The sequence below is a fragment of the Bombina bombina genome, chromosome 3, assembly GCF_027579735.1.
Source record: "Bombina bombina isolate aBomBom1 chromosome 3, aBomBom1.pri, whole genome shotgun sequence".
NCBI lineage: Eukaryota > Metazoa > Chordata > Amphibia > Anura > Bombinatoridae > Bombina > Bombina bombina.
In genome coordinates, this window is record NC_069501.1 from 1,290,955,722 (window position 1) to 1,290,982,631 (window position 26,910).

Consider the following 26,910-nt stretch of genomic DNA (forward strand, 5'->3'; position numbering starts at 1 on the left):
CCTTCTGGAGTCACTTTCTGAGCCACAGGACCCTCTCACATGAATCTGCATGCACTGCCTTGAAATCAACTGCGCAGCTGAAGCGCCAAAATGAGGCTTCCTCCCTCAGCACACTAGAGTGAAGGGGCCTTCCTGACTAGATTTAGGTGTCTAAAACAAGCCAGATCAATAAAAAACGTTCCCAAGTGTATGTGAGCTTATAAAATATTTCAAATGGTATCATATTGTAATAAAAACCAATCGATTTGGCCCCTAACAGTGTCTACCAGCATAAAAATCAAAAAGGGGAAGCCTGTTATCTTTTTTGCTGAGGTGAAAGAAAAATGGCTTACCGTTTCCCCTGAGGGGAAAAATGACTGTCATCTAGCATTAGCCTGTGTTGTTAGAAGGAGACTAGTCATACCTGAAGCAGATGAGTCTGCAAACTGTTACCCCCAACTGAAGTTCTCTTGTTTCAACAGTCCTGCGTGGTAACAGAAATGGATTTTAGTTACTTGTGCTAAAATCATAGCCCTCTTAAACAGAAATCTTCATCACTTTTCTGTTATAGAGTAAATAGTACAAGCCAGCACTATTTTAAAATAACAAACTCTTGATAGAAGAATAAAAAACTACAACTATACACCACAAACTCCTCACCATCCCCGTGGAGATGCTACTTGTTCAGAGCGGCAAGGAGAATGACTGGGGGGCGGAGCCAGAGGGGGAGCTATATGGACAGCTCTTGCTGTGTGCTCTCCTTGCCTTTCCCTGTGGGGGAGAACATTTCCCACAAGTAATGGATGACGCCGTGGACCGGACACACCAATGTTGGAGAAAGTAGTAAACTCTACGAAATTTTTACAGTGTGTATAAGGGACTAAAGCAGCATTGCACCCACTTGCAAATGGATGATTAACCCCTCAGGCCCAAAAACGAATTAGAAAAATATTAAACCTGTTAACAAACAGTCAAACACACTGCCACAGCTCTGCTGTGGCTCCTACCTGCCCTTAAAAACGATTTTTGCAGGAACAAAACCCTCTATAGAGGTCCTATAAGCCAGAGGACTCCTTAAGGGAAGCTGGATGTCTCAGACTGAAAACGAAACTAGGCCCCTCCCACCATGCACTCAAAGTCAGAGGGCCTTAAAAAAGTACTCCTAGGAGTAATCTAACAAGCCATGTGGAAACTAGGCCCCAAATAAAGATTTATCACCCTCAGAGAAAAAACGTTTTTATTTATAAATCTTGCAAACGTTTTTACACTAAGTAATATAGGTATTAACATGAATATTATCCCTTTTTGCAAGCATGATCCCAGTTGTTGTTAAATCACTGTATCAGGCTTACCTTAAATATACCAGGCACTGTCAGCATTTTCTAGACCTTATCTCTCTAGAAAAAAATATACTGAACATACCTCAAAGCAGGCAATCTGCAGACCGTCCCCCCAACTGAAGTTTTCTTTCCATACTCTTCAGTTATGTGTGAGAACAGCAATGGACCTTAGTTACAAACCGCTAAGATCATCAAACCTCCAGGCAGAAGTCTTCTTCCAATTTCTGCCTGAGAGTAAAAACAGTACAACGCCGGTACCGTTTAAAAATAACAAACTTTTGATTGAAGGTAAAAACTACACTAAGTCACCACATCTCTCTTGATACTTCCTTTCTTGTCGAGAGCTGCAAGAGAATGACTGGGGGTGGCAGTTAGGGGAGGAGCTATATAGACAGCTCTGCTGTGGGTGTCCTCTTGCAGCTTCCTGTTGGGAAGGAGAATATCCCACAAGTAATGGATGAACCCGTGGACTGGATACACCTTTACAAGAGAAATGAGATTCTCAAGTTATAGATATCTAAGTACTGTACAACTATCACTTTTGTTATGGGTGATTTAACGGTCAATTATGTATCTACTATGCGGTAACTGTCCACATTGTTTATGTATAGTGCTTGTTTTCCTATTATGTTGACTCTTTCTTTATATCAAGAATCTCAATAAAAGATTATTTAAAAAATAAATAAATAAATAATAAACTCTTGATTGAAGAATCTTTACTAACACCTCACTTTACCTCTTCCTATCACAAACGTAGGCAAAAATAATGACTGGAGTGGGAGGGAGGGGAGGAGCTATTTAACAGCTCTGCTGTGGTGCTCTTTGCCTCCTCCTGCTGACCAGGAGGTGAATATCCCATTAGTAATTAAGATGATCCGTGGACTCATTGTGTCTTAAAAAAGAAACATATAGAAGAGGGAGATACCACAACATTTGTATAGGCAATAAAGGAAATACTATGAGACACACATGGGGAGGAGGGAGATACCATGAGAAATATAGGGTTGGAAGATGACACTTATAAAAGGGGCAATACTATGAGATATTTATCACAAGGAAGATATAAGAGGCATAAGAAAGGAAGGCAAAGGACAGAGATTCAATGACAGACACTTGTAGGTACAGAGCTATGAGATATAAGGGGAAAAGGGAGGTACCATGACACTTAGGGCCTTTATGAATACTTTTTAGTTATTTATTCTGAAATCATTTTTCTGTATACTTTGAGTTTGTATTTTGCAGACATCAGGATTTATTTGTGGCACATTTATTATATTTCATTTAAGGGCAACATAATGGTATTAATATATATAATATATACACATTTAGCCTGGTAAACATGTTCCATAAAGGGATAGTTGGCGGTATACTTGCTATCAGTATGTAGCAATGCGCCGCTGTATATACAGATTTAGTGGCCAGGTGAACCTTTAAAAGGAGGACAGAAGTTTGTGTGCTCAGCCAGTACTCACATTCCCGCTCTGATGTCACCTACCTGTTCTTGATGTACTTTAGAATCTCAGTGACAGGGTTGACAGGCCAGTGCTGCACTTGTCGGGAGAAGCCGTTGTGATACACCGTAAACGCCTCTGGATCATCCTGGAACAGGCGGAGCGCCTCGTGGCTGTGTGACGTATAAAGCTGCTGGTTTAGGAAACGAAACCGGCCAGAGCTGAGACGTTCCTCCATGCGAGATCGAAGCAACGAAGATTTGTCATCCATGGCTTCTTCCTCCACACAATCTGTTGGCAGTTCAGTTTCTTTCTTCTGATCTATATGAGATTTGTCCGCTTTCCCTCTCTCCAAAATCTTCTTTATCTTCTGTAACCTCTGCTTCTCTTGAGTGGTCACCTTATCGCTCAGACCATTATTTTTACTCCGCTTTGACCAAACTGCCGCTTCCTTAGCTGTGCTTTTCCCTTCAGTATGGATTGCGGATGTTGTAGCCCCATCTAAATGTTTGCTCTCTCCCTTCTCTAACCCAGCCACCTCTTCCTTTGTCCCTTCACCAACAACCTTCCCCTTTACAGTCCCCTCCTTTTGTACCACAGGATCCATTAATTGTTTAAACTTGTTTTTATTCCTCTTCTTATTTTTCTGCTTGTTTCTCCATTGCTGACGGCTCAGTCGTGGCCCAGGGTCAGCAGGAGCCGAATGACACCCGACTGCTGTGGTCTGTACTTCGTTGTTAGTGGGCTGTACATTGTTGTTAAGTCTGGGCTCTGGAAAAATGAATAAGAACAAGGTATGTTACAAAAAAGGAACATGTAAGTGTCACGGAAAGTCTCCTCATACAGAAGCACTCGTGCAAAGAATGGACGGCCTGTGTTCAGACAAGCTCACCTGACACATCTCAAAGTGTTCCACCCTCACCCAGCTCACAAAGTCTGTGGTTGTGGGGTATGTGAGGGGGGCCTCCCCTCACATACCCCACAACCACAGACTCCCATAATACAACAGCATAGTGTCAGCACACAGCCCCTTCACATACCCCACAACCACAGACTCCCATAATACAACAGCACACTGTCAGCACACAGCCCCTCACATACCCCACAACCGCAGACTCCCATAATACAACAGCACACTGTCAGCACACAGCCTCCCCTCACATACCCCACAACCACAGACTCCCATAATACAACAGCATACTGTCAGCACACAGCCCCTCACATACCCCACAACCACAGACTCCCATAATACAACAGCACACTGTCAGCACACAGCCCCCTCACATACCTCACAACCACAGACTCCCATAATACAACAGCACACTGACAGCACACAGCCCCTCACATACCCCACAACCACAGACTCCCATAATACAACAGCATACTGTCAGCACACAGCCCCCCCTCACATACCCCAGAACCACAGACTCCCATAATACAACAGCATACTGTCAGCACACAGCCCCCCCTCACATACCCCAGAACCACAGACTCCCATAATACAACAGCATACTGTCAGCACACGGCCCCCTCACATACCCCAGAACCACAGACTCCCATAATACAACAGCACACTGTCAGCACACAGCCCCTCACATACCCCACAACCGCAGACTCCCATAATACAACAGCACACTGTCAGCACACGGCCCCCTCACATACCCCAGAACCACAGACTCCCATAATACAACAGCACACTGTCAGCACACAGCCCCCTCACATACCTCACAACCACAGACTCCCATAATACAACAGCACACTGTCAGCACACAGCCCCCTCACATACCCCACAACCGCAGACTCCCATAATACAACAGCACACTGTCAGCACACAGCCCCTCACATACCCCACAACCACAGACTCCCATAATACAACAGCATACTGTCAGCACACAGCCCCCCCTCACATACCCCAGAACCACAGACTCCCATAATACAACAGCATACTGTCAGCACACAGCCCCCCCTCACATACCCCAGAACCACAGACTCCCATAATACAACAGCATACTGTCAGCACACGGCCCCCTCACATACCCCAGAACCACAGACTCCCATAATACAACAGCACACTGTCAGCACACAGCCCCTCACATACCCCACAACCGCAGACTCCCATAATACAACAGCACACTGTCAGCACACGGCCCCCTCACATACCCCAGAACCACAGACTCCCATAATACAACAGCACACTGTCAGCACACAGCCCCCTCACATACCTCACAACCACAGACTCCCATAATACAACAGCACACTGACAGCACACGGCCCCCTCACATACCCCACAACCACAGACTCCCATAATACAACAGCATACTGTCAGCACACAGCCCCTCACATACCTCACAACCACAGACTCCCATAATACAACAGCACACTGACAGCACACGGCCCCCCCTCACATACCCCAGAACCACAGACTCCCATAATACAACAGCACACTGTCAGCACACAGCCCCCTCACATACCCCACAACCACAGACTCCCATAATACAACAGCACACTGTCAGCACACAGCCCCCTCACATACCTCACAACCACAGACTCCCATAATACAACAGCATACTGTCAGCACACAGCCCCTCACATACCTCACAACCACAGACTCCCATAATACAACAGCACACTGACAGCAAATGGCCCCCCCTCACATACCCCACAACCACAGACTCCCATAATACAACAGCACACTGACAGCACACGGCCCCCCCTCACATACCCCACAACCACAGACTCCCATAATACAACAGCACACGGCCCCCCCTCACATACCTCACAACCACAGACTCCCATAATACAACAGCACACTGACAGCACACGGCCCCCCCTCACATACCTCACAACCACAGACTCCCATAATACAACAGCACACGGCCCCCCCTCACATACCCCACAACCACAGACTCCCATAATACAACAGCACACTGACAGCACACGGCCCCCCCTCACATACCTCACAACCACAGACTCCCATAATACAACAGCACACGGCCCCCCCTCACATACCCCACAACCACAGACTCCCATAATACAACAGCACACTGACAGCACACGGCCCCCCCTCACATACCCCACAACCACAGACTCCCATAATACAACAGCACACAGCCTCCCCTCACATACCCCACAACCACAGACTCCCATAATACAACAGCACACTGTCAGCACACAGCCCCTCACATACCCCACAACCACAGACTCCCATAATACAACAGCACACTGTCAGCACACAGCCCCTCACATACCCCACAACCACAGACTCCCATAATACAACAGCACACGGCCCCCTCACATACCCCACAACCACAGACTCCCATAATACAACAGCACACTGACAGCACACAGCCCCTCACATACCCCACAACCACAGACTCCCATAATACAACAGCACACTGTCAGCACACAGCCCCTCACATACCCCACAACCACAGACTCCCATAATACAACAGCACACGGCCCCCTCACATACCCCACAACCACAGACTCCCATAATACAACAGCACACGGCCTCCCCTCACATACCCCACAACCACAGACTCCCATAATACAACAGCACACGGCCCCCCCTCACATACCCCACAACCACAGACTCCCATAATACAACAGCACACGGCCCCCCCTCACATACCCCACAACCACAGACTCCCATAATACAACAGCACACTGTCAGCACACAGCCCCTCACATACCCCACAACCACAGACTCCCATAATACAACAGCACACGGCCCCCTCACATACCCCACAACCACAGACTCCCATAATACAACAGCACACGGCCCCCCCCTCACATACCCCACAACCACAGACTCCCATAATACAACAGCACACGGCCCCCCCTCACATACCTCACAACCACAGACTCCCATAATACAACAGCACACGGCCCCCCCTCACATACCCCACAACCACAGACTCCCATAATACAACAGCACACGGCCCCCCCTCACATACCCCACAACCACAGACTCCCATAATACAACAGCACACGGCCCCCCCTCACATACCCCACAACCACAGACTCCCATAATACAACAGCACACGGCCCCCCCCTCACATACCCCACAACCACAGACTCCCATAATACAACAGCACACTGTCAGCACACAGCCCCTCACATACCCCACAACCACAGACTCCCATAATACAACAGCACACGGCCCCCTCACATACCCCACAACCACAGACTCCCATAATACAACAGCACACGGCCCCCCCTCACATACCCCACAACCACAGACTCCCATAATACAACAGCACACGGCCCCCCCTCACATACCCCACAACCACAGACTCCCATAATACAACAGCACACGGCCCCCTCACATACCTCACAACCGCAGACTCCCATAATACAACAGCACACTGTCAGCACACAGCCCCTCACATACCCCACAACCGCAGACTCCCATAATACAACAGCACACGGCCCCCCCTCACATACCCCACAACCACAGACTCCCATAATACAACAGCACACACTTCTTATGTGCCATTAGGATTGCTAGTTGGGCAATATGTCAGTGACTGGGCATGATACTAGAAAAAAAAAGCTCTACCTTAGCCCCACTCCTGATCCCATATGTATATTTTTTACAAATGAGCAATCATCATACCACTCGGCGGCCAGTAACATACAAAGACAATAACATCTTTAGATACCAGTAACAAATGTAAGCCGAAGCGGTTTCACCAACTTGATGGCCCCCACTTTTTCTGATTTCCATTTGTACTAAATAAAAGAAGAATGGTGCTAGCTGGGAGGTAAAGTGCTATCTGTTCCTGTAAGGGATCATTGATTCCCAAGAAAGGATCCAAAAGAGAATGTACAAGAAAGGGAGTGTGGGACAGAAGCGCTCCACAAAAAAGGAGCTTACCATACAAAAATAATAAATATATAAAAGTGTCAACAGTGTGAAAAAATTAAATGTTAATATATAAGTGATGTGTTATTTATATTAACATAAGTGAAAATAAATATTAGTGTTCAACAAACTAATGAATAATCTAATATTCCTCTTAGTTAGTGTTACTAGATTGAAACTAGATTAAGCCTAGATCGAAGGATGTAACAGGAAATATTATTTTAAAAATAATCATAAGAATTATTAGACTAGCACACTACAAATGCTATTGGATGCCGTCATCTATAAAAAGTATCTACAAATATTTTGCACACACCTCTGCATAAATATATCAAAGTTAAGAATAACGATAATAATCATAAGTATCGCTTTTCAAGGAAAAATATACATATGTGTCACTCAGATAGAACCTTGTTAGTTCGTTGGTGTATAGTGTTTTTAGCGTTGGTTTCTAGTGTTCTTACACCAAATAAAAGAATCACTTCTTCGGCTGTGCACAGCTTAAATGGCAATATGTAACTCGCAGTTCTCCGATACAAAAGCGTGTATTAGCAGTCCGTTGGGAGCTCCGATAAGGTGGTGACGTCAGACCTCTTCCGGTCCAATCGCTAATGCGTTGTGGATTCCTCGCCCAATCTGGATGCTCCTATATCGGAGACAGAGGAATCCTCGATTTCAGCTTCAAATCTGAAGATGTTTGTTCTGTTTAGAGACTGGGGTAATTTCTCTATGCAAATCAGTAGCAGTCTCTTTTAAGGTTATCTTTGATCCGGAATGCTCAATTTTCATAGGGCCTAATCCAGGTAGGCAATGGTGAAAACATAACACTTTAGGAATTACACATATAGTTTGTATCTACAAAGTATAACACAAATAATGTACCTGCAAGGTGTTCCAAATACACAGAGTGATAGCAAGTAACACAGGAATTATTCATATGCCCAAAAAACAATATTAACATCAAAATTTGGGGATGAACCTGCTTGTTACAATTGTATAAATTAGTATAAAATTTGGTACAGACAGTAAAACAAATTCTACGCGTTTCGGTAGTCACAGCTACCTTTATCAAGATGTTTACTGATACTAATATGGCAACCTTATATAGGGAACAATTACTGTGATATAATCATGTGATAAGTTCACCTGTGTTAAAGTGGGAGTTTCACAAAGTCCTTCATATTGGAATATACAACACCTATCCTTGAATGTTTAACCTTTAAAATGCTAAGTGTTTCAAAAATAAACATTTTTTATATTGTAAACTAATGTTTGAAAAAATGTGTGTGAAAAACGTTTTTCCACTACCAGTATATCAATAATTTCCTTTCTAGAAATAAAATATTCTCTTGGTGTGTCTCATTATTTTTTACTTGTTATTTTTTATTATTATTATTTAGAAGACATATAGAATGTATTTATTTAAAAAATATTTTATATATATATAAGTAGCATGTGAGTGCATTTTGGTCGGATACAATTTTACATTAGTGTTAGAGATATTTTTGTAAAAAATAGTAGTGTTAAAAAACAATTTTGTTTAAAAATCGTATTTCCAGCAGTGTCTCATTAACATTGTGGCCAGGACTACCTATACTTAGCTTCCAAATTGGAACAAGGCTATATATAACTAAGACCAAATGGAAGCAGTTGTAAATCCTTTGTTTATTTGTATGTTTTACATCACCAAATGTATTTTATGTATGCTTATATATCAAAAAAATATGTACAGGTTTATAGTAGAATATTTAAATCAAAGGAGCTGTTCAAATGGTTTTAAAGTGATGGATTAATTCAGCTTCCTTTTTAAGCAAACATTTTTCCATGTCTCCACCCCTGATATTTGGATGTATTTTCATGATGCCCAGAATTTAAATTGTTTTAGATCCCCTGAGTGTATTCAGTAAAATGTTGGTATAATACAGTCCTGTTAGTCTTGTGTTCTATATTCCAATTGTGTTCTCTAATTCTATCTCGTAGGATACGACTCGTTTGTCCTATATATAAGAAATTGCACGAACATTTAATACAATATATAACATTAGAGTCACTACACTTAATAATCTCTTTGATTGTAAATGTATTTGATTCATCCGCAAATGGTATTTTCTTGATTTACTACTTGATTTACAAGATTTGCAAGTGTGACAAGGAAAGAAACCAGTAATCCTCTCATTGTCTAGACTTATATCAGTCAGGACACTGTTTGAACTTTTAAATTCAATAGGAGAAAGATAACTTTTGAGATTTTTTGCTTTTCTGAAAATACAATCTAGATATTTTTTAACTTTTTTCCCCAAAATTGGATCCTGTTTAATGTAGTGCCAATGTTCATTTAGGATACTTTTTATTTCCCTATGTTGGGAACTATATTCTGTGATGAATGGCACTGTAATGTCATCCTCAGATTCAAACTGGGTGTTATAGGATTTCTTTAGTTTAGTTGTTCTATTAGATATATTCTTATTAAAGGGACAGTCTACACCAGAATTGTTATTGTTTTAAAAGATAGATAATCCCTTGTTTGCCCATTCCCTAGTTTTGCATAACTAACACAGTTATATTTATATATTTTTTACCTCTGTGATTATCTTGTATCTAAGCCTCTGCAGACTGCCCCTTTATTTGTTCTTTTGACAGACTTGCAGTTTAGCCAATCAGTGATGGCTCCCAGGTAACTTCACGTGCACGAGCACAGTGTTATCTATATGAAAAACATGAACTAACACCCTCTAGTGGTGAAAAAAAACTGTTAAAATGCATTCTTAAGAGGCGGCCTTCAAGGTCTAAGAAATTAGCATATGAACCTCCTAGGTTAAGCTTTCAACTAAGAATACCAAGAGAACAAAGAAAAATTGGTGATAAAAGTACATTGGAAAATTGTTTAAAATTACATGCCCTATCTAAATCATGAAAGTTTATTTTGGACTAGACTGTCCCTTTAAGTAAACTTTCTCTATCAACTGCTCTTATTGTATCCTTTGTATCTAGAACTTTTTTTAAATTGTATCCTTTTTCTTTAAATCGGTCTACTAGTATATCAGATTGAGTATCATACGATTCAATATAAGTACAATTTTTTTTAACTCTTAAAAATTGACTTTTGGGAATGTTAGACTTCCATCTATTTAAATGGCAACTCTTATAGTGAATGTAGTTATTTGAATCAATCGGTTTGAAATAGGTTCTAGTTTTTAATTGATTATTCATAATTTCTATTTCAATATCTAGAAAATGTATTAATTTACTGTTTATTTCATGTGTAAATGTTAATCCTAAATTGTTTGTATTCCATAAACATAGAGAGAATTTCTGGATCACCCTTCCAGATCAGGAAGACGTCATCTATAAAGCGCGTATAGAGCACAAGGTGATTGATATTTATTAATGTTTCAAGTGGGTGCAAAGGTTAAAACCTTTTTTCAAAACATTTCTTTCTTCCTCCTTGAGGCTATATTTACTGATATTAAATATTCCTGAGTCTATTTTATCCTGAATGTCTGATTTCTCTTCTGGTTGTTTTATTACCTTCATCTTTTTTGAGGTTTATCTCCCTCATCTCTCTCTCTTTTGCCTCTTGGTGTACCCCATAAAAAAAAAAAAAAAAAAACAGAATTTATGCTTACCTGATAAATTACTTTCTCCAACGGTGTGTCCGGTCCACGGCGTCATCCTTACTTGTGGGATATTCTCTTCCCCAACAGGAAATGGCAAAGAGCCCAGCAAAGCTGGTCACATGATCCCTCCTAGGCTCCGCCTTCCCCAGTCATTCGACCGACGTAAAGGAGGAATATGCATAGGAGAAATCATATGATACCGTGGTGACTGTAGTTAGAGAAAATAATTCATCAGACCTGATTAAAAAACCAGGGCGGGCCGTGGACCGGACACACCGTTGGAGAAAGTAATTTATCAGGTAAGCATAAATTCTGTTTTCTCCAACATAGGTGTGTCCGGTCCACGGCGTCATCCTTACTTGTGGGAACCAATACCAAAGCTTTAGGACACGGATGATGGGAGGGAGCAAATCAGGTCACCTAGATGGAAGGCACCACGGCTTGCAAAACCTTTCTCCCAAAAATAGCCTCAGAAGAAGCAAAAGTATCAAATTTGTAAAATTTGGTAAAAGTGTGCAGTGAAGACCAAGTCGCTGCCTTACATATCTGATCAACAGAAGCCTCGTTCTTGAAGGCCCATGTGGAAGCCACAGCCCTAGTGGAATGAGCTGTGATTCTTTCAGGAGGCTGCCGTCCGGCAGTCTCATAAGCCAATCGGATGATGCTTTTAAGCCAAAAAGAGAGAGAGGTAGAAGTTGCTTTTTGACCTCTCCTTTTACCAGAATAAACAACAAACAAGGAAGATGTTTGTCTGAAATCCTTTGTAGCCTCTAAATAGAATTTTAGAGCACGAACTACATCCAAATTGTGCAACAAACGTTCCTTCTTTGAAACTGGATTCGGACACAAAGAAGGCACAACTATCTCCTGGTTAATATTTTTGTTAGAAACAACTTTCGGAAGAAAACCAGGTTTAGTACGCAAAACCACCTTATCTGCATGGAACACCAGATAAGGAGGAGAACACTGCAGAGCAGATAACTCTGAAACTCTTCTAGCAGAAGAAATTGCAACCAAAAACAAAACTTTCCAAGATAATAACTTAATATCTACGGAATGTAAGGGTTCAAACGGAACCCCTTGAAGAACTGAAAGAACTAAATTGAGACTCCAAGGAGGAGTCAAAGGTTTGTAAACAGGCTTGATTCTAACCAGAGCCTGAACAAAAGCTTGAACATCTGGCACAGCCGCCAGCTTTTTGTGAAGTAAAACAGATAAAGCAGAAATCTGTCCCTTCAAAGAACTTGCAGATAATCCTTTCTCCAAACCCTCTTGTAGAAAGGATAGAATCTTAGGAATTTTTATCTTGTTCCATGGGAATCCTTTCGATTCGCACCAACAGATATATTTTTTCCATACTTTATGGTAAATTTTTCTAGTTACAGGCTTTCTAGCCTGAATAAGAGTATCAATGACAGAATCTGAGAACCCACGCTTTGATAAAATCAAGCGTTCAATCTCCAAGCAGTCAGTTGGAGTGAGGCCAGATTCGGATGTTCGAACGGACCTTGAACAAGAAGGTCCCGTCTCAAAGGTAGCTTCCATGGTGGAGCCGATGACATATTCACCAGGTCTGCATACCAAGTTCTGCGTGGCCACGCAGGAGCTATCAAGATCACCGAAGCCCTCTCCTGATTGATCCTGGCTACCAGCCTGGGAATGAGAGGAAACGGTGGGAATACATAAGCTAGGTTGAAGGTCCAGGGCGCTACTAGTGCATCCACTAGAGTCGCCTTGGGATCCCTGGATCTGGACCCGTAGCAAGGAACCTTGAAGTTCTGACGAGACGCCATCAGATCCATGTCTGGAATGCCCCATAATTGAGTTATGTGGGCAAAGATTTCCGGATGGAGTTCCCACTCCCCCGGATGAAATGTCTGACGACTCAGAAAATCCGCTTCCCAATTTTCCACTCCTGGGATGTGGATTGCAGACAAGTGGCAGGAGTGAATCTCCGCCCATTGAATTACTTTGGTCACTTCTTCCATCGCCAGGTAACTCCTTGTTCCCCCCTGATGGTTAATATATGCAACAGTCGTCATGTTGTCTGATTGAAACCTTATGAATTTGGCCTTTGCTAGTTGAGGCCAAGCCTTGAGAGCATTGAATATCGCTCTCAGTTCCAGAATGTTTATCGGGAGAAGAGATTCTTCCCGAGACCATAGACCCTGAGCTTTCAGGGGTTTCCAGACCGCGCCCCAGCCCACCAGACTGGCGTCGGTCGTGACAATGACCCACTCTGGTCTGCGGAAGCTCATCCCTTGAGACAGGTTGTCCAGGGTCAGCCACCAACGGAGTGAATCTCTGGTCCTCTGATCTACTTGGATCGTCTGGGACAAGTCTGTATAATCCCCATTCCACTGTCTGAGCATGCACAGTTGTAATGGTCTTAGATGAATTCGCGCAAAAGGAACTATGTCCATTGCCGCAACCATCAAACCTATTACTTCCATGCACTGCGTTATGGAAGGAAGAAGAACAGAATGAAGTACTTGACAAGAGCTTAGAAGTTTTGATTTTCTGGTTCTGTCAGAAAAATCTTCATTTCTAAGGAGTCTATTATTGTTCCCAAGAAGGGAACTCTTGTTGACGGGAATAGAGAACTTTTTTCTACGTTCACTTTCCACCCGTGAGATCTGAGAAAGGCTAGGACAATGTCCGTATGAGCCTTTGCTTGTGGCAGAGACGACGCTTGAATCAGTATGTCGTCCAAGTAAGGTACTACTGCAATGCCCCTTGGCCTTAGCACCGCTAGAAGGGACCCTAGTACCTTTGTGAAAATTCTTGGAGCAGTGGCTAATCTGAATGGAAGTGCCCCAAACTGGTAATGCTTGTCCAGAAAGGCGAACCTTAGGAACCGATGATGTTCCTTGTGGATAGGAATATGTAGATACGCATCCTTTAAATCCACCGTGGTCATGAATTGACCTTCCTGGATGGTAGGAAGAATTGTCCGAATGGTTTCCATTTTGAACGACGGAACCCTGAGAAATTTGTTTAGGATCTTGAGATCCAAAATTGGCCTGAATGTTCCCTCTTTTTTGGGAACTATGAACAGATTGGAGTAAAACCCCATCCCTTGTTCTCCTAATGGAACAGGATGAATCACTCCCATTTTTAACAGGTCTTCTACACAATGTAAGAATGCCTGTCTTTTTATTTGGTCTGAAGACAATTGAGACCTGTGGAACCTTCCCCTTGGGGGTAGTTCCTTGAATTCCAGGAGATAACCTTGAGAAACTATTTCTAGCGCCCAAGGATCCTGAACATCTCTTTTCCAAGCCTGAGCGAAGAGAGAGAGTCTGCCCCCCACCAGATCCGGTCCCGGATCGGGGGCCAACATCTCATGCTGTCTTAGTAGCGGTAGCAGGCTTCTTGGCCTGCTTACCTTTGTTCCAGCCTTGCATCGGTCTCCAGGCTGGCTTGGTTTGAGAAGAATTACCCTCTTGCTTAGAGGATGTAGAATTTGAGGCTGGTCCGTTTCTGCGAAAGGGACGAAAATTTGTTTTATTTTTAGCCTTAAAAGACCTATCCTGAGGAAGGGCGTGGCCCTTTCCCCCAGTGATGTCTGAAATAATCTCTTTCAAGTCAGGGCCAAACAGCGTTTTCCCCTTGAAAGGGATGTTAAGCAATTTGTTCTTGGAGGACACATCCGCTGACCAAGACTTTAGCCAAAGCGCTCTGCGCGCCACAATAGCAAAACCTGAATTTTTCGCCGCTAATCTAGCTAATTGCAAAGTGGCGTCTAAGGTAAAAGAGTTAGCCAATTTAAGTGCTTGAACTCTGTCCATAACCTCCTCATAAGAAGATGCTATATTGAGCGACTTTTCTAGTTCTTCGAACCAGAAACACGCTGCTGTAGTGACAGGAACAATGCATGAAATTGGTTATAGAAGGTAACCTTGCTGAACAAACATCTTTTTAAGCAAACCCTCTAATTTTTTATCCATAGGATCTTTGAAAGCACAACTATCTTCTATAGGGATAGTGGTGCGTTTGTTTAGAGTAGAAACCGCCCCCTCGACCTTGGGGACTGTCTGCCATAAGTCCTTCCTGGGGTCGACCATAGGAAATAATTTCTTAAATATAGGGGGAGGGACAAAAGGTATGCCGGGCCTTTCCCATTCTTTATTTACAATGTCCGCCACCCGCTTGGGTATAGGAAAAGCTTCGGGGGGCACCGGGACCTCTAGGAACTTGTCCATCTTACATAATTTCTCTGGAATGACCAAATTGTCACAATCATCCAGAGTAGATAACACCTCCTTAAGCAGAGCGCGGAGATGTTCCAATTTAAATTTGAATGTAATAACGTCAGGTTCAGCTTGTTGAGAAATTTTTCCTGAATCTGAAATTTCTCCCTCAGACAAAACCTCCCTGGCCCCTTCAGACTGGTGTAAGGGCATGTCAGAACCATTATCATCAGCGTCCTCATGCTCTTCAGTATCTAAAACAGAGCAGTCGCGCTTTCGCTGATAAGTGGGCATTTTGGCTAAAATGTTTTTAATAGAATTATCCATTACAGCCGTTAATTGTTGCATAGTAAGGAGGATTGGCGCACTAGATGAACTAGGGACCTCCTGAGTGGGCAAGACTGGTGTAGACATAGAAGGAGATGATGCAGTACCATGCTTACTCCCCTCACTTAAGGAATAATTTTGGGCAACATGATTATCAGTGGCATCATTGTCCCTACTTTGTTTGTCACATTCATCACATATATTTAAATGGAGAGGAACCTTGGCTTCCGAACATACAGAACATCGTCTTTCTGATGGTTCAGACATGTTAATAGGCATAAACTTGATAACAAAGCACAAAAAACATTTTAAAATAAAACCGTTACTGTCACTTTAAATTTTAAACTGAACACACTTTATTACTGAATATGTGCAAAAGTATGAAGGAATTGTTCAAAATTCACCAAAATTTCACCACAGTGTCTTAAAGCCTTAAAAGTATTGCACACCAAATTTGAAAGCTTTAACTCTTAAAATAACGGAACCGGAGCAGTTTTTACATTTAACCCCTATACAGTCCCTGGTATCTGCTTTGCTGAGACCCAACCAAGCCCAGAGGGGAATACGATACCAAATGACGCCTTCAATAAGCTTTTTTAGTGGATCTGAGCTCCTCACACATGCATCTGCATGCCTTGCTTCTCAAAAACAACTGCGCATTAGTGGCGCGAAAATGAGGCTCTGCCTATGACTAGAAAAGGCCCCCAGTGAAAAAGGTGTCCAATACAGTGCCTGCCGTTTTTTTAACAGAATTCCCAAGATTAAAATAACTCTTCAAAGTTATAACCATTAAATATGCTTATAAAGTAATCGTTTTAGCCCAGAAAAATGTCTACCAGTCTTTAAAGCCCTTGTGAAGCCCTTTATTCTTATATTTAAAACTAAGAAAATGGCTTACCGGATCCCATAGGGAAAATGACAGCTTCCAGCATTACCAAGTCTTGTTAGAAATGTGTCATACCTCAAGCAGCAAAAGTCTGCTCACTGTTTCCCCCAACTGAAGTTAATTCATCTCAACAGTCCTGTGTGGAAACAGCCATCGATTTTAGTAACGGTTGCTAAAATCATTTTCCTCTTACAAACAGAAATCTTCATCTCTTTTCTGTTTCAGAGTAAATAGTACATACCAGCACTATTTTAAAATAACAAACTCTTAATTGAAGAACAAAAACTACATTTAAACACCAAAAAACTCTTAGCCATCTCCGTGGAGATGTTGCCTGTGCAACGGCAAAGAGAATGACTGGGGAAGGCGGAGCCTAGGAGGGATCATGTGACCAGCTTTGCTGGGCTCTTTGCCATTTCCTGTTGGGGAAGAGAATACCCCACAAGTAAGGATGACGCCGTGGACCGGACACACCTATGTTGGAGAAAAAGAGGCCACGTTATTAGAGACACAAAAAGAGTTCTTACTAGAAAGCATTGAATTTATTTTAAAAAATAACAGTTTCTTATTTAACAAATAATTTTTTCTCCAGATCAGGGGGGACAACGATGGGCACAAGGTTCGACCCCAGTTATGCCAATCTTTTTATGGGTTTTTTGAAGAGATTTTTTTTTCATAGTGGGCAATGGGGAGCGAACCTTGTGCTCTATAAGCGCTTTATAGATGACGTCTTCCTGATCTGGAAGGGTGATCCAGAAATTCTCTCTATGTTTATGGAGAATCTAAATACAAACCATTTAGGGTTAACATTTACACATGAAATAAACAGTAAATTAATACATTTTCTAGATATTGAAATAGAAATTATGAATAATAAATTAAAAACTAGAACCTATTTCAAACCGATTGATTCAAATAACTACATTCACTATAAGAGTTGCCATTTAAATAGATGGAAGTCTAACATTCCCATTTTTAAGAGTTAGAAAAAATTGTACTGATATTGAATCGTATGATACTCAATCTGATATACTAGTAGACCGATTTAAAGAAAAAGGATACAATTTAAAAAAAAGTTCTAGATACAAAGGATACAATAAGAGCAGTTGATAGAGAAAGTTTACTTAATAAGAATATATCTAATAGAACAACTAAACTAAATAAATCCTATAACACCCAGTTTGAATCTGAGGATGACATTACAGTGCCATTCATCACAGAATATAGTTCCCAACATAGGGAAATAAAAAGTATCCTAAATGAACATTGGCACTACATTAAACAGGATCCAATTTTGGGAAAAAAAGTTAAAAAATATCTAGATTGTATTTTCAGAAAAGCAAAAAATCTCAAAAGTTATCTTTCTCCTATTGAATTTAAAAGTTCAAACAGTGTCCTGACTGATATAAGTCTAGACAATGAGAGGATTACTGGTTTCTTTCCTTGTCACACTTGCAAATCTTGTAAATCAAGTAGTAAATCAAGAAAATACCATTTGCGGATGAATCAAATACATTTACAATCAAAGAGATTATTAAGTGTAGTGACTCTAATGTTATATATTGTATTAAATGTTCGTGCAATTTCTTATATATAGGACAAACGAGTCGTATCCTACGAGATAGAATTAGAGAACACAATTGGAATATAGAACACAAGACTAACAAGACTGTATTATACCAACATTTTACTGAATACACTCAGGGGATCTAAAACAATTTAAATTCTGGGCATCATGAAAATACATCCAAATATCAGGGGTGGAGACATGGAAAAATGTTTGCTTAAAAAGGAAGCTGAATTAATCCATCACTTTAAAACCATTTGAACAGCTCCTTTGATTTAAATATTCTACTATAAACATGTACATATTTTTTTGATATATAAGCATACATAAAATACATTTGGTGATGTAAAACATACAAATAAACAAAGGATTTACAACTGCTTCCATTTGGTCTTAGTTATATATAGCCTTGTTCCAATTTGGAAGCTAAGTATAGGTAGTCCTGGCCACAATGTTAATGAGACACTGCTGGAAATACGATTTTTAAACAAAATTGTTTTTTAACACTACTATTTTTTACAAAAATATCTCTAACACTAATGTAAAATTGTATCCGACCAAAATGCACTCACATGCTACTTATATATATATAAAATATTTTTTAAATAAAAAAATTCTATATGTCTTCTAAATAATAATAATAAAAAATAACAAGTAAAAAATAATGAGACACACCAAGAGAATATTTTATTTCTAGAAAGGAAATTATTGATATACTGGTAGTGGAAAAAAGTTTTTCACACACATTTTTTCAAACATTAGTTTACAATATAAAAAATGTTTATTTTTGAAACACTTAGCATTTTAAAGGTTAAACATTCAAGGATAGGTGTTGTATATTCCGGATCAAAGATAATCTTAAAAGAGACTGCTACTGATTTGCATAGAGAAATTACCCCAGTCTCTAAACAGAACAAACATCTTCAGATTTGAAGCTGAAATCGAGGATTCCTCTGTCTCCGATATAGGAGCATCCAGATTGGGCGAGGAATCCACAACGCATTAGCGATTGGACCGGAAGAGGTCTGACGTCACCACCTTATCGGAGCTCCCAACGGACTGCTAATACACGCTTTTGTATCGGAGAACTGCGAGTTACATATTGCCATTTAAGCTGTGCACAGCCGAAGAAGTGATTCTTTTATTTGGTGTAAGAACACTAGAAACCAACGCTAAAAACACTATACACCAACGAACTAACAAGGTTCTATCTGAGTGACACATATGTATATTTTTCCTTGAAAAGCGATACTTATGATTATTATCGTTATTCTTAACTTTGCATAAATATATCAGAGTTGTGTGCAAAATATTTGTAGATACTTTTTATAGATGACGGCATCCAATAGCATTTGTAGTGTGCTAGTCTAATAATTCTTATGATTATTTTTAAAATAATATTTCCTGTTACATCCTTCGATCTAGGCTTAATCTAGTTTCAATCTAGTAACACTAACTAAGAGGAATATTAGATTATTCATTAGTGTGTTTAACACTAATATTTATTTTCACTTATGTTAATATAAATAACACATCACTTATATATTAACATTTAATTTTTTCACACTGTTGACACTTTTATATATTTATTATTTTTGTATGGTAAGCTCCTTTTTTGTGGAGCGCTTCTGTCCCACACTCTCTTACTTGTACATTCTATTTGTACTGCCTTGAGACATAGGAGGGCTTTTACATTTAGATACCAGTTTAAAATACTGGACATTTAACTGTCCATTATATCTGTGAAGATATTACTGGACAGCTGGCAACCCTAGCATCATATTGAGCCTTCTGAACATAGGAACAGCATGGAGGCAAGCACCTCAAATCAGCTCTTCAGTCTTTAGAGTGTTTTATGGGCATATAAAATTGTCTGTGGGCATATCCGCCCATGCAGCCTTCAGAATATTTTTTATGGTCATACAAGAGAGACCTGGAGGTAATTACATTATACTAATCCACTTCAGGCTTCACAATAGTGGTATAAGGGTATAAAGGAACAACCTGTATTTACTTAGTATATGGTATATAGGAATAGATTGAGAGCAGATCACAAAACCTAGACCATTATTCATATTTTATAGTAATATATAACCAGCATGGGGACAATCACCCCCTAGTTCAATATCTAGCCCACAAAAAAAAAATGAAAACATTACTTGGAATGGTCCAAACTAAAACTTCTTGGAGAGAATAAAAATGAAAGATAAAAAACATAAGAAATGCATCAGATATATTTAAAATGAGTGAACTTAATTTCATTGCTGTTTGGTTTCATCTGCAGTAGGTAGAAGCGAGGATCAGTCTGGCTTATAACATTGCTGCAGACAATTATACACAGAATGTTATTCAAAGGGTGACTGTATAATGCTCATATATTCATAATATTTACTGATGCAGCTTATTTTGTTTATGAGATAATATATTCCCTATAAGACACACAAATACACCATCCAATTTACTTTTTTATAGGTATTCATGTTTCCGTGAAAAGATATACTTGAAAATCCAGAACACCTCTTGTTTAGCAAGTTAAAGACAAGGACACCAGTAGGTTTCAAATCAGATTATGATCTGATTAATTTTTGGTAAAGAAACTAGTTTTCTATCTTATCCGATTCACCTCCCATTAGATTTACACCTTGTTTTCACAGAAATATGAATACATATACATAAGTAAATTGTTTTCCCTTAGTTACCCATATGAACAAATACTAAGTATACTTTAAGTAGTCTATTTATATATTACCATTATTATTACTGACAATCTTGCGTTTAAGTACTACAAACTTGGTATGAATTGAATATTGGTGATATAAGGTCATTTCTTGAGTGTGTATAGAGAAATTAAATCTTGAATATAGCAGCTCAAGATTGATGTATCATAACTGAATAGAGTATGGCACATAAGTGGAATTGAAATTAAAAATCTTTGGTAGGAATCTATTGAGAAACAAAATGTATGCTTACCTGATAAATTATTTTCTTTCATGGCATGAAGAGTCCACAATTCCATTCAATTTACTATTGGGAATCAATACCCAAGCTAGAGGATACAGAATGGAAAGGGAGACAGAAACAAGACAGGCGGACCTAAACTGAGGGCAACACTGCTTGAAGAACCTGTCTCCCAAAAGAAGCCTCAGAAGAGGCAAAAAACAGAATTTATGTTTACCTGATAAATTACTTTCTCCAACGGTGTGTCCGGTCCACGGCGTCATCCTTACTTGTGGGATATTCTCTTCCCCAACAGGAAATGGCAAAGAGCCCAGCAAAGCTGGTCACATGATCCCTCCTAGGCTCCGCCTTCCCCAGTCATTCGACCGACGTAAAGGAGGAATATTTGCATAGGAGAAACCATATGATACCGTGGTGACTGTAGTTAAAGAAAATAAATTATCAGACCTGATTAAAAAACCAGGGCGGGCCGTGGACCGGACACACCGTTGGAGAAAGTAATTTATCAGGTAAGCATAAATTCTGTTTTCTCCAACATAGGTGTGTCCGGTCGACGGCGTCATCCTTACTTGTGGGAACCAATACCAAAGCTTTAGGACACGGATGAAGGGAGGGAGCAAATCAGGTCACCTAGATGGAAGGCACCACGGCTTGCAAAACCTTTCTCCCAAAAATAGCCTCAGAAGAAGCAAAAGTATCAAACTTGTAAAATTTAGTAAAAGTGTGCAGTGAAGACCAAGTCGCTGCCTTACATATCTGATCAACAGAAGCCTCGTTCTTGAAGGCCCATGTGGAAGCCACAGCCCTAGTGGAATGAGCTGTGATTCTTTCAGGAGGCTGCCGTCCGGCAGTCTCATAAGCCAATCTGATGATGCTTTTAATCCAAAAAGAGAGAGAGGTAGAAGTTGCTTTTTGACCTCTCCTTTTACCAGAATAAACAACAAACAAGGAAGATGTTTGTCTAAAATCCTTTGTAGCATCTAAATAGAATTTTAGAGCACGGACAACATCCAAATTGTGCAACAAACGTTCCTTCTTTGAAACTGGATTCGGACACAAAGAAGGCACGACTATCTCCTGGTTAATGTTTTTGTTAGAAACAACTTTCGGAAGAAAACCAGGTTTAGTACGTAAAACCACCTTATCTGCATGGAACACCAGATAAGGAGGAGAACACTGCAGAGCAGATAATTCTGAAACTCTTCTAGCAGAAGAAATTGCAACCAAAAACAAAACTTTCCAAGATAATAACTTAATATCAACGGAATGTAAGGGTTCAAACGGAACCCCCTGAAGAACTGAAAGAACTAAATTGAGACTCCAAGGAGGAGTCAAAGGTTTGTAAACAGGCTTGATTCTAACCAGAGCCTGAACAAAGGCTTGAACATCTGGCACAGCTGCCAGCTTTTTGTGAAGTCTGAGAACCCTCGCTTTGATAAGATCAAGCGTTCAATCTCCAAGCAGTCAGTTGGAGTGAGACCAGATTCGGATGTTCGAACGGACCTTGAACAAGAAGGTCTCGTCTCAAAGGTAGCTTCCATGGTGGAGCCGATGACATATTCACCAGGTCTGCATACCAAGTCCTGCGTGGCCACGCAGGAGCTATCAAGATCACCGATGCCCTCTCCTGATTGATCCTGGCTACCAGCCTGGGGATGAGAGGAAACGGCGGGAATACATAAGCTAGTTTGAAGGTCCAAGGTGCTACTAGTGCATCTACTAGAGTCGCCTTGGGATCCCTGGATCTGGACCCGTAGCAAGGAACCTTGAAGTTCTGACGAGAGGCCATCAGATCCATGTCTGGAATGCCCCACAATTGAGTAATTTGGTCAAAGATTTCCGGATGGAGTTCCCACTCCCCCGGATGAAATGTCTGACGACTCAGAAAATCCGCTTCCCAATTTTCCACTCCTGGGATGTGGATTGCAGACAAGTGGCAGGAGTGAGTCTCCGCCCATTGAATGATTTTGGTCACTTCTTCCATCGCCAGGGAACTCCTTGTTCCCCCCTGATGGTTGATGTACGCAACAGTCGTCATGTTGTCTGATTGAAACCGTATGAACTTGGCCTTTGCTAGCTGAGGCCAAGCCTTGAGAGCATTGAATACCGCTCTCAGTTCCAGAATATTTATCGGGAGAAGAGATTCTTCCCGAGACCAAAGACCCTGAGCTTTCAGGGGTCCCCAGACCGCGCCCCAGCCCACCAGACTGGCGTCGGTCGTGACAATGACCCACTCTGGTCTGCGGAAGCTCATCCCCTGTGACAGGTTGTCCAGGGACAGCCACCAACGGAGTGAATCTCTGGTCCTCTGATCTACTTGTATCGTCGGAGACAAGTCTGTATAGTCCCCATTCCACTGACTGAGCATGCACAGTTGTAATGGTCTTAGATGAATTCGCGCAAAAGGAACTATGTCCATTGCCGCTACCATCAAACCTATTACTTCCATGCACTGCGCTATGGAAGGAAGAGGAACAGAATTAAGTATTTGACAAGAGTTTAGAAGTTTTGATTTTCTGGCCTCTGTCAGAAAAATCCTCATTTCTAAGGAGTCTATTATTGTTCCCAAGAAGGGAACCCTTGTTGACGGAGATAGAGAACTTTTTTCTACGTTCACTTTCCACCCGTGAGATCTGAGAAAGGCCAGGACAATGTCCGTGTGAGCCTTTGCTTGAGGAAGGGACGACGCTTGAATCAGAATGTCGTCCAAGTAAGGTACTACTGCAATGCCCCTTGGTCTTAGCACCGCTAGAAGGGACCCTCGTACCTTTGTGAAAATCCTTGGAGCAGTGGCTAATCCGAACGGAAGTGCCACAAACTGGTAATGCTTGTCCAGGAATGCGAACCTTAGGAACCGATGATGTTCCTTGTGGATAGGAATATGTAGATACGCATCCTTTAAATCCACCGTGGTCATGAATTGACCTTCCTGGATGGAAGGAAGAATTGTTCGAATGGTTTCCATTTTGAACGATGGAACCTTGAGAAACTTGTTTAGGATCTTGAGATCTAAGATTGGTCTGAATGTTCCCTCTTTTTTGGGAACTACGAACAGATTGGAGTAGAACCCCATCCCTTGTTCTCCTAAAGGAACAGGATGAATCACTCCCATTTTTAACAGGTCTTCTACACAATGTAAGAATGCCTGTCTTTTTATGTGGTCTGAAGACAATTGAGACCTGTGGAACCTCCCCCTTGGGGGAAGCCCCTTGAATTCCAGAAGATAACCTTGGGAGACTATTTCTAGTGCCCAAGGATCCAGAACATCTCTTGCCCAAGCCTGAGCGAAGAGAGAGAGTCTGCCCCCCACCAGATCCGGTCCCGGATCGGGGGCCAACATCTCATGCTGTCTTGGTAGCAGTGGCAGGTTTCTTGGCCTGCTTTCCTTTGTTCCAGCCTTGCATTGGTCTCCAGGCTGGCTTGGCTTGAGAAGTATTACCCTCTTGCTTAGAGGACGTAGCACTTGGGGCTGGTCCGTTTCTGCGAAAGGGACGAAAATTAGGTTTATTTTTGGCCTTGAAAGACCTATCCTGAGGAAGGGCGTGGCCCTTGCCCCCAGTGATATCAGATATAATCTCTTTCAAGTCAGGGCCAAACAGCGTTTTCCCCTTGAAAGGAATGTTAAGCAATTTGTTCTTGGAAGACGCATCCGCTGACCAAGACTTTAACCAAAGCGCTCTGCGCGCCACAATAGCAAAACCAGAATTTTTCGCCGCTAACCTAGCCAATTGCAAAGTGGCGTCTATGGTGAAAGAATTAGCCAATTTGAGAGCATGAATTCTGTCCATAATCTCCTCATAAGAAGAAGAATTATTATTGAGCGCCTTTTCTAGCTCATCGAACCAGAAACACGCTGCTGTAGTGACAGGAACAATGCATGAAATTGGTTGTAGAAGGTAACCTTGCTGAACAAACATCTTTTTAAGCAAACCTTCTAATTTTTTATCCATAGGATCTTTGAAAGCACAACTATCTTCTATGGGTATAGTGGTGCGTTTGTTTAGAGTAGAAACCGCCCCCTCGACCTTGGGGACTGTCTGCCATAAGTCCTTTCTGGGGTCGACCATAGGAAACAATTTTTTAAATATGGGGGGAGGGACGAAAGGTATACCGGGCCTTTCCCATTCTTTATTTACAATGTCCGCCACCCGCTTGGGTATAGGAAAAGCTACGGGGGGCCCCGGGACCTCTAGGAACTTGTCCATTTTACATAGTTTCTCTGGAATGACCAAATTCTCACAATCATCCAGAGTGGATAACACCTCCTTAAGCAGAGCGCGGAGATGTTCCAATTTAAATTTAAATGTAATCACATCAGGTTCAGCTTGTTGAGAAATTTTCCCTGAATCTGAAATTTCTCCCTCAGACAAAACCTCCCTGGCCCCCTCAGACTGGTGTAGGGGCCCTTCAGAACCAATATCATCAGCGTCCTCATACTCTTCAGTATTTTCTAAAACAGAGCAGTCGCGCTTTCGCTGATAAGTGGGCATTTTGGCTAAAATGTTTTTGATAGAATTATCCATTACAGCCGTTAATTGTTGCATAGTAAGGAGTATTGGCGCGCTAGATGTACTAGGGGCCTCCTGTGTGGGCAAGACTGGTGTAGACGAAGGAGGGGATGATGCAGTACCATGCTTACTCCCCTCACTTGAGGAATCATCTTGGGCATCATTTTCTCTAAATTTTGTGTCACATAAATCACATCTATTTAAATGAGAAGGAACCTTGGCTTCCCCACATTCAGAACACAGTCTATCTGGTAGTTCAGACATGTTAAACAGGCAAAAACTTGATAACAAAGTACAAAAAACGTTTTAAAATAAACCGTTACTGTCACTTTAAATTTTAAACTGAACACACTTTATTACTGCAATTGCGAAAAAGTATGAAGGAATTGTTCAAAATTCACCAAAATTTCACCACAGTGTCTTAAAGCCTTAAAAGTATTGCACACCAAATTTGGAAGCTTTAACTCTTAAAATAACGGAACCGGAGCCGTTTTTATATTTAACCCCTTTACAGTCCCTGGTATCTGCTTTGCTGAGACCCAACCAAGCCCAAAGGGGAATACGATACCAAATGACGCCTTCAGAAAGTCTTTTCTATGTATCGGAGCTCCTCACACATGCATCTGCATGTCATGCTTCTCAAAAACAAGTGCGCAATAGAGGCGCGAAAATGAGACTCTGCCTATGATTAGGGAAAGCCCCTAGAGAATAAGGTGTCCAATACAGTGCCTGCCGGTTATTTTACATAATTCCCAAGATTAAAATAATTCCTCAAGGCTATGGAGTATAAAATATGTTTATATATAAATCGATTTAGCCCAGAAAATGTCTACAGTCTTAAAAAGCCCTTGTGAAGCCCTTTTTTTCTTTCTGTAATAAAAATGGCTTACCGGATCCCATAGGGAAAATGACAGCTTCCAGCATTACATCGTCTTGTTAGAATGTGTCATACCTCAAGCAGCAAAAGTCTGCTCACTGTTCCCCCAACTGAAGTTAATTCCTCTCAACAGTCCTGTGTGGAAACAGCCATCGATTTTAGTAACGGTTGCTAAAATCATTTTCCTCTTACAAACAGAAATCTTCATCTCTTTTCTGTTTCAGAGTAAATAGTACATACCAGCACTATTTTAAAATAATAAACTCTTGATTGAATAATAAAAACTACAGTTAAACACTAAAAAACTCTAAGCCATCTCCGTGGAGATGTTGCCTGTACA

At 41.3% G+C, this 26,910-nt stretch overlaps 1 protein-coding gene across 1 annotated transcript in view; it reads right to left on the minus strand.

Moving 5' to 3' along the window:
• Window positions 1-2,795: 2,795 nt before the first annotated feature.
• RRP8 (ribosomal RNA processing 8) overlaps window positions 2,796-26,910 on the minus strand; it is a 112,232-nt gene continuing 88,117 nt past the window's right edge. Inside the window, exon 4 of the mRNA XM_053705694.1 lies at window positions 2,796-3,541. Coding sequence (XP_053561669.1) covers window positions 2,811-3,541 — 731 coding nt within the window. The 3' untranslated portion in view covers window positions 2,796-2,810. The remainder of the gene's footprint in view (window positions 3,542-26,910) is intronic.